Raw genomic sequence first — 9211 nt, 5'->3', positions numbered from 1 at the left:
GGAGCCATACAGGACCCAGTGCAGCAGGTAGTGAAAGCAGTGGAGAAGATCGTGGGTACTTCTCTTCCCTCCGTCCAGAACATCTGTAACGGCACAGTGGCCCATGGAAATGGGATGGACTCAAGTGCAGATGCAAAACCAGAGGCTTGAAGTGCAGTGCACCAAAAGAATTTTTATTCACAACGCTTGTTAGCAACTGAAGACTCAGACTATTATTTAGAAGAAACATAAACTATACGTCTGAGGAAGAGGAGACTAAGACTGTAGTTAAATTAAGACAAATTCACTGTGATGACTGGGTGCAGAGATTGGTCGGGGGAAACTATGGCTAGCAAGGGCACTGAAACAGAGGAGAGGACAATCAGTGGGACCCAAAAGAGAGTTGCGAGTTAATCCAAGAGTAATTTCCTTGAGCTGCCTTACGTGCTTGCAGGTGGAGATTGCTTGGGGGAAGGCAGAGGTCCAGGTGAGTACGGAGTGCAAAGCCAGAAAGTCCTCTGCATTACAAGTCTGAACCCCCCAGACATACAAAATTCTGAACCACCACCATTGCTATTTCACTGACCGTCCCACGCCTACTTTCGCACAAACTTGCCACAATCGCTATGATTGTGTTGGACACTGCTGTTTATATAATTGTTCAGTATTGTATTGTTTTGTATACTTTTATTTTATTTTATTTTCATCTTTATATTGTTTGAGTGTATACTGAGGGCCATGGGAGCATTGCAATTTTAAATTCCTGTGTATGATCTGTAGATATGGTCTTTGACAATAAAGCTGACTTTGACTTTTTGAAGAAGCGATGGCTCAACAGAAGCAACAAAAAGACAATGAAAAAGATTTCACGGATAATCATTCAAATATTTTCTGAGTGGCGGTGGCAATAAAGATAAAGAAGCAGTGACAGACACAGATTTGTTCTCATTTTTATTGTATGTCATGACTTCTCACTGCAACACATCTTAGAGATCTTGCACTTTCCTCCCTGACACGTTTCAATCAATTGCACCTGTTACCCATCATACTAGAAAAATATAAACAAATGAGGTGTGATTTACAAAATATCATGATCGCAAGATTCAATGAATGTCATTTATGTTTTAGAGAAACAATATAAAAGATCAATAGGAGGATTCATTGGATGCCTGTATGGAACAAAGTACACCTGACATCTCTTCATGTTCACAGTGAAAGTGAATGCACAGCTACATGTCTGCTAAAGAACACTTGGGATGTTTCATTATGTACATTATGTGGCTTTTGTCAACATGAGCAAGAGTCTGATCTTCATTTATTTAGATTTTCAGTGTATTAGGATTATTTTGAAGCTAAAAGCAAATAAACTGAATTCTGGCTACAACTCCAATGTTTCCCCTCTGACAATAATGTGGAACTTTATCATAGTCTGGAAATTTGAGGAAATGTTCTAAGACTGGACCTCTTAAATTCAAAAAATTGAATTTTGACAGTTGACAGGTAGACAGGTGGTCTGAAGTATGTTTGTACTGGATAAGTGGATCGTTTCTAAATAGGCTATGTTGTATTTATTAATTGTTTTTCTATCCAGTGCTTTAATTGGAGAGGTTCCTTATAATCTGAAGTGGGTGGAGTCAGGCCTGCAGATGTGTTCAGACTCTCAGGTTGTCTTTCTGACAGATGAAGCGTTCTTTGATGGAGCAGTGCTGGTCGTTCAGGCGTCCATCATTGTGAAGGTGAGCACAGTCTTCATTCCCAGGCCCATGACCATGATGGGCCCAGTTGTCGGGCTGCCCAGGTTTCCACCGCCTTGAAACACACACACACACACACGCACACACACACAAACACACACGCGCGCACGCACACACACACAGGTAGGTAGTATATATTAGGTAATATAACAAATCTTGATAAAAACCAAAACATTTTGAAACTAGTGCGTGTTTTGCTTTGAGACAAGAGTGGACTGAGACAGACCTGGGCTCCACAGTGTACAGTGTCTGATCCACCCACTCCCAACTCCCAGTTCTCCAGTCAGACAAACCGACCCAGAAATACTGAGGGATTGTTTGATTGATCACAAAGTCCTAAACAAAAAGAAAGAATGCTGTTGAAGAAAATCACTCAGGATGATTTATAGCTTGGTCAGCAGGTCTCATCCTCAGGGCAGCATGAGTGTGTGTAAAGCAAAGGGTGTATAGTAAATAAAGTTTGTAGTTCTTAACTTTTCTTAACTTTTGCTTTGGGGCAACTGTTGAGTAGATTTTTAGTAAAGCAATAAAGAAACGTGTGATAGTATTTTACAAGAAGGTTAAATATGTGAGTCCCCTTCAACTTTTTCTGCTGAATATGCTTCTCTAATCAGAGGTGAACCATCTTCACCAACCTAAACAGAAGTCCGCATTTCTTTAACTCAGGCACTTAAAACTACCACGAACTGTCTTACCCACTGCTTGTCAGTGTGGAGAATGATCAAATGGGCTTGCTGTGTTTCACACCAGTCTCTGGACTCGTTCCAGGACTGAGACTCACTGCTGAAGAAGTAACAGCTGGACTCAAACCCAGTCCAACCCACAGGACAACAGTCTCCTGCATCTGAACCTGATTGGTACAGACAGATACACAGATGTGGGCAGTGTGCAGATGTGCATTTTCCTGATATGGCCAAATATGAGTGAACGTACTGTTGTTGAGGATGAGTTTGATGGTACATTTGATGGCAGCAACACTCTTACTGAGAGAGTCGATGACCGACAACTTCTTCAGGGTCTTGGTCACTGAACACACACACAGGACAAACACCAGTTAGTGACGTATGAAGTTATCACCAGCAGAAGAAAGTGCAGTAATACAGACAGACCTGAGGTCAGCTGATCCTTGTTTTTGCCAACAGCAAGCTTTAGCTGATGAAGGTCATTAGCTATTTCTGTAAACAAAAGCATTTAGCATGTTAGCACTTTAGCAGCATGGATACTGGAATGAAAGTTGAAATTGCGACGTGTAAAACGATGCAAATTAACTGGAGCCACGAAAAAATTGAAGAACCAACTTCTATAACTTCATGTCCAAACACCAATCTACAGCTGACATACACCACTGCCATATTCTTTGTAATATGGTATGTTTTTATGTACCAAAAGGTGGTCCAGTAGAAGTTATTATAAATGTTTTATAACACAGTAAGTCAATATATTCTTTATTTAACCAGGCGAGTTATTAAGAGCACATTAATCATATTGATAAATCCTCATTGGTAAAAAATAAATAAATAAATAAAAATAACAGGCCCAGAGTGGTGAAAGTTCTTCTTTAAAATAATGACAAAAAGTAGCTTAAACTTATGATGGATGAATTGCACAACTTAGTCTTTTACATAATTTGAGGCGCCTGTCCCCTGAAAACTGTTGTCCAGTTACTCACCATTGAATTTTGTTTTTTTCCTTTGTTTTATTTTCCCTTTTTTTCCACAGCAAATGAAGGAATACTAATGTGAAGTTTAACTAATAGGTGTGTTACCTTCAGTATGCCGCAGTGAGTCGCTCAGTAATTGGGTGGCGTCAGTCAGGCTGGAAACTCTCTGCTCCACAGATAATAGACGATTAGATGTGTCTGTGTCTGAACAAGCAGAAAGTAGAAAATACATTTTAAAACCCCCATTAAGTTTAACCTCACAGATCTGGTCTGTGAACCAGTTTGTGTAATTCTGGTTTAACTTATATTCTTTGGTTTATTGTTTTTCATGTTTTTGGCTCTCCTTTGCTTTTAGGTCCTAGTTTCTAGTTGCCTTCCCCGTGTTCCACATTTAGTTACTTTGTCTCCGTGTTTCATGTTCCCTCTGTTCCGCTGGTCAGTCATGTCTCCATGTCACAGTGTTAAGTTTGAGTGTTTGTGAAGGTCTCATGTTTCCTGTTTTATTTTGAAAAATTCAGTTCATTCAGTTTTGCTTCCTTCCCATCTCATTATCTCAGATTAGTCCCAGCTGTGTTTCCCTCCTGTTTCATGTTCCCTCGTTGGTCCCTGTGTATTTAAGCCCTGTGTTTCCCTCTGTCTGTTGTTGTGTCCTACCACCCAAAGTGCTGCAAGTTTCTCTGGTTTCTCTGGTTTCTCTGGTTTCTCTGGTTTCTCTGGTTTCTATGGTTTCTATCATTCTTAGTTCTTTGCTCCTCATTTCCTACTGTTACTAGTTTCTCAGTTATTAGCTCTTAGTTTTCATGTTCAAGTTATTTTATGGAGGATTTTTCCAAGTGGATAAAGCTGCTGCTTTAAGTTTACATTCAGTGTACGAGTCCTGCAATTGGGTCCTTCATCCTTCCTGCCACACAGCCACACATGAATCTTTCAAAATGGGAAATTTCATTGAACAGTTTTAATTTATATCATTTATATCATTTTTGCTACTTCTGACATTTTTTGGGTTAAATTTGTGGCTCACTGTAGCACTGTGTGTGTGTGTCTGTCTTTGTGACTGAATGAGCAGACAACAGAAAGTACAGTTAAATGTAACATAGTCTGTAGCACAAGTTGAGATAAGCTAAGATATACGTATCTGAAAAGTAAATTATTGTTACTGAAGACAAAATATTATGTTCTGTTTGACTGAAATGTGTTAAAAAACAAAACACACATTTATTATTGTTATGTTTTCATGTGGAGTCAAATTTGCTCTGATCATACATACATACATACATGTTGTTACCTTGAATATGCTTCAGTGAGTCATTCAGTAATTGGATGACATCAATCAGGTTGAAAACTCTCTGCTCCACAAACGATAGACGATTTGACGTGTTTACCTCTGAACATAAACAAACAAACAAACACAAAAACAACATTGTGTTCAACCCTGCAAAGTCTGAACCGTGAAATAAAAACTGACAGAAAATGCTTCTAAAAGTGGAATACTTATTGAACATTCTGAAAAATCCATGCCTTTGTATCAACATGATAGAGGGGCATGAAAGGGTTAAGACATTTACTACCATCAAATGATGTCTTTTGTATTTACTGCTATGAAGTGAACCCTGGGCCTCACAGCTCCGCAGAAAACTATTGCCAACATTTAACATAAAACAAATATTTGTGTGGGCTCTGTGCTCAGAATCATGAAGGCTGCGGCCATCAGAGCAGAAGGGTAACCTACTTTTAATATTTTATATTATAATATTTTATTTTTATATGTAATAATTTATCATAGCTAATAGGTGTGTTACCTTGAACCTGAGACACTGAGGAATGCAACGACTGGAAGACGTCCTTCTGGTTGGAAAGTCTCTGCTCCAAAGACCACAGGTGATTTGACACCTTTATGTCTGAACAAGCAGACAACAAAAACACAAAGAAATTTAACATAGTGTGTAGCACATTACATGTTAACATAACACATAACACACAACATAACACAACATAACATAACACAGCATAACATGTACTCACCCAAAATGCTGGAAAATTTTGTTACTGAAAACAAAATTTTAATATTAAGGGAAAAAATCTCAAAGTGCTAAAAAGGTAAAGGGCTTTTTAAATTTTGCTCTATGAAGAAAAGTTATAAATATAAATGTCAAGTAAAATCTAAATGCACAACAATAATATACAAAAAATAATAAATAAATAAAATAAAATAAAGTAAATGTGTTCAATATAACACAACACAATAAAGTGGAATGAAAATAAATGACAATATAACTGATAATTGCAGCCCTAAACTGCAAATGTGGAAAACAGTTTTAACGATCATCACTTATTGGCTGTCATGTTGGACCAAATTTTTCTTCAAGTCTTCTACAAGATAAAGTCTGAGAGTTAGCTTTAGCTAAGTTTTACTGTGACTACATTTCTGTTAGCTTTATGTGCAGTCACAGTGGTCTGTTTTTTCATTTCTAGCAGCTGTAAACCAAACGTATGGTATATTATTGTGTTATTAGATTTGGAAAATGAGTCTGAATCTTGCAGGACTTTTCATGTTGTGACTATTTGCACCAGCATGCTGAAGTGCGCTTCAGAGGTCCGTGTTTTCTGTCATTAGGCACAAATGTTGGGCCTTACTAGTGACCCAAAAGCAGTAGTCCCCACATATGGCATTAACAAGAATACACATGCATACTTACTGCTAGCTCCCAGGATTATGATCACAGTCAACAGGATCACGGCTGTCACAGCAGGAAATAACCAGTGTCTGAACCTAGAGACAGCCAACCGGGGGGTGGGTGGAGTCTCTGACAGACAAATATAATTTCATAAATCAGAAGTCAAAACAAAGACATTACCAACTCAGACACAAGTAGTTACCACTGATCCAGAGCGTACTACCATTCTGGTCCTTCACATAATGGTATTGGTCCATTGTTGTCATCTGCTTGCTGTTTTTACTGGATAATAAAACCATGAAAACACTGAGTGAGTAAGTAACCAACAACTTCCACATTCAGCTGATTTTTATCAGCAACATGCTCAGTTTTAATTATGATAATATGAAAATATAATTTAAAAAAGGAAGAAAAAAAAGGAAAAAACTGGTTAAAAAAACACGAGTCAGGGTTGAATCCACTTTGAGGGTGTGGAAGATAAAAGTCAGGATGACTTCATTAAATATGGTATGAAGTTATCTGTTGCATCAACTACATTACAATCTGTATTATATACATTTGTTATTACGACTATGATACTGCTTCCAAGAAGAGTCAGCTATAGAACGAAACAGATTGAGGCTTTAGAAGAACAGAGTGGGTGTGAAATTGCTTTGGCTGCAGTTTAAGTGTCTTGGTGCATGCTCAATCATCCAGTTTAAGTTAATCTCCAAAGGTTGATTCTGTTCATCTGGACGTAGCGTTTTCAGTGGGAGAAATGTTTCCTCACTCATCCAAGTGACTTCTGTCTCAGCTGATTGCAGGTTTCCCCAACCTTTCACCCAGTTTCTCTAGAAGATCTATCAGAAATACTGACCCAAATGAAACCCTCAGTGAGTCCAGTTGATGTCCTACCTACTTCATTGGAGATGCTTAGAGATGCTTGTCCATGTCCTCATCTCCTCTCATACTGTAACACAGTCTTTTCTTGTCTGTCTAAGGCAGGGGTGGGCAATCTCAGTCCACAAGGGCCGGTGTCCCTGCAGGTTTTAGATCTCACCTTGGGTCAACACACCTGAATCACATGATTAGTTCGTTACCAGGCCTCTGGAGAACTTCAGGACATGTTGAGGAGCTAATTTAGCCATTTAAATCAGCTGTGTTAGTTCGAGGACACATCTAAAACCTGCAGGGACACCGGCCCTTGTGGACTGAGATTGCCCACCCCTGGTCTAAGGCTTTCCTAAATCAGTCAGTCATAAATTCTCTCTGTGTTAAAATCCTTGCACTGGCTTCTGGTTGAGTATAGATATCAGTTTAAAATCCTCACTCTTACATTCATGTCTCTACGTGGTGAGGCCCCCACTTATGTCACTGAGCTTCTCCAACCGTACTCTCCAAACCAAATCCTTAGATCCACTGATAGGGGTCTTCCAACCTTTCCATGGACCCGTTTGAAAACCAGGAGGGATCACGATTTTAAAACCTTGGCTCCAATTTTGTGGAACAGTTTACCTCCCCTTTACCTACGCACCATCAACTCTGTAGCTTCTTTTAAAAAAAAAAAAACAGCTAAAAACACATCTGTTTAGACAGGCAATTAGGTAATATTCATGTGTAGTATACTGTTTTATTGGCTATGCTATTATACCCTCTTTATAGTGTTTTATTGTTTCATTTGATATGCTTTTATTACCATGTGAAGCACTTTGAAATAACTTCCTGTTTTAAAAAGTGCTATGTAAATACATTTTACTTACTTACTTATAGACATTTGCATAATGACTAAAACCAGCACCACTGAAGGAACAATGGGCTGGGAGGTCAGTTCCTTAATCATAATTATGCAAATTGTCATGTCCATTGATCAACAACCACTTGGATGAGTGACAAAACGTTTCTCCCACTGAAAACGTTACATCCAGATGAACAGAATCAACTTCTGGAGAGAATTTAAATGTGTTTATTGCAGCCTTGCAAATTTTACAAATTTTATCTCATAATTATGTAGTTAAGTAGAAACAAAATTGCATGGGAAAAGACAAAAAACTAAAAAGAATCAAATTCTAACACAATGTGTGTTAAAAATATTAATATTTTCTGTCCTTTACTTTAAGGATAGAAAATAGTCATACTGTGAGGGTAAAATTTGGACATTATAAGAAATAGAAGGGGTTTCTCACCTCTTTTTCTGTAGATTGACCAGAGAAGAAGAATATGCCGTCTGTTTCCCCTGATGGTAAAATATATATGGTCTCCTCTGTCCCACCCATGAAATACAGAACTGAGTTTGAATGCCCAGTTATCTTTTTTTTTTAAGTGAATCTGGCTCCGTGCCACCAATAACATCAGCTCTCTGCTTCACATGCTATTTTTTCCTGTGAATCAACTTGTAAGACATTTTTGGGGGGTTTTCCAGAAAGGGAATCTATTGTCAGTTTTACTTCCCTAAATCAACCAGAACACTAAAGTTCACACTGCTCTACCTTTCACACAAAAAATTGCTCTCTTCAGTCACATCAAACACAGAGCTTGACCTAATGCTGGCTTTCAGGAGCATCATTGAGCACAAAGTGTGAAGGGGTCGGCTACTTTTATCAGACATTTTTGACCAAATAAATCTGTATGCAGCCACAAAATCATATAGTGAGCTTTAAACTGAAGGTAACGCGGCCCACAGTGTGAAATATAAGTAAACGAAAAAACAAGAGCTTGTTAACATCACTGTGAGATTTGTATCTCACAAACCAGCATCTGTATAGCTGTACACAATTACAGTTTTTTTTAGTATATTTATGATCATTTTAAGTGAATCTGGCTCCATGCTGTCATGAATATCAGCTCTCTGTTGCACATGCTGTTCATTCTGAGTCAGCTCTGAATCAGCTATAAAATGGAGCAAAACCTAGGCAGGTTTTGCTTCCCTAAAAAAAACAGAACACTAAAGTTCACAAACACCCCTAAATCTTTCACACACAAAAAAATAACTAAAATAATTAAAATCTTTTACTGTATTTATGATCATTATGATTATAAACACTCTAACTTTGCATGTTCAATACAGTGATACCAGGTTTTGTTGCATTCATGAAATCATAAGACTAAAACTGACAATTGTAGAGCAGATCGTCTTTTTTTTTGCACTAATTCACATTGAAGGGTTA

The 9211-nt window shown here is 38.1% G+C and overlaps 1 protein-coding gene across 1 annotated transcript; it reads right to left on the bottom strand.

The window, feature by feature from the left end:
* Positions 1–917: 917 nt before the first annotated feature.
* Positions 918–8323, bottom strand: LOC102198882 (asialoglycoprotein receptor 1-like). Its single transcript, XM_005753909.2, has 11 exons — positions 8231–8323; positions 6292–6350; positions 6090–6197; positions 5193–5291; positions 4679–4777; positions 3499–3597; positions 2843–2908; positions 2667–2759; positions 2429–2583; positions 1960–2069; positions 918–1788 (listed from the first exon to the last, which is right to left on the bottom strand). The coding sequence occupies exons 2-11, from the start codon at positions 6332–6334 to the stop codon at positions 1632–1634; spliced, it is 1029 nt and encodes a 342-aa protein (XP_005753966.1). The 5' UTR covers positions 6335–6350; positions 8231–8323; the 3' UTR covers positions 918–1631.
* Positions 8324–9211: the final 888 nt, after the last annotated feature.

The sequence above is a fragment of the Pundamilia nyererei genome, unplaced genomic scaffold (assembly GCF_000239375.1).
Source record: "Pundamilia nyererei isolate P.nyererei 1_Seehausen unplaced genomic scaffold, PunNye1.0 scaffold00477, whole genome shotgun sequence".
NCBI lineage: Eukaryota > Metazoa > Chordata > Actinopteri > Cichliformes > Cichlidae > Pundamilia > Pundamilia nyererei.
Note: the sequence above shows the minus strand (reverse complement) of the source record. Positions and strands in the feature narration are given on the sequence as shown.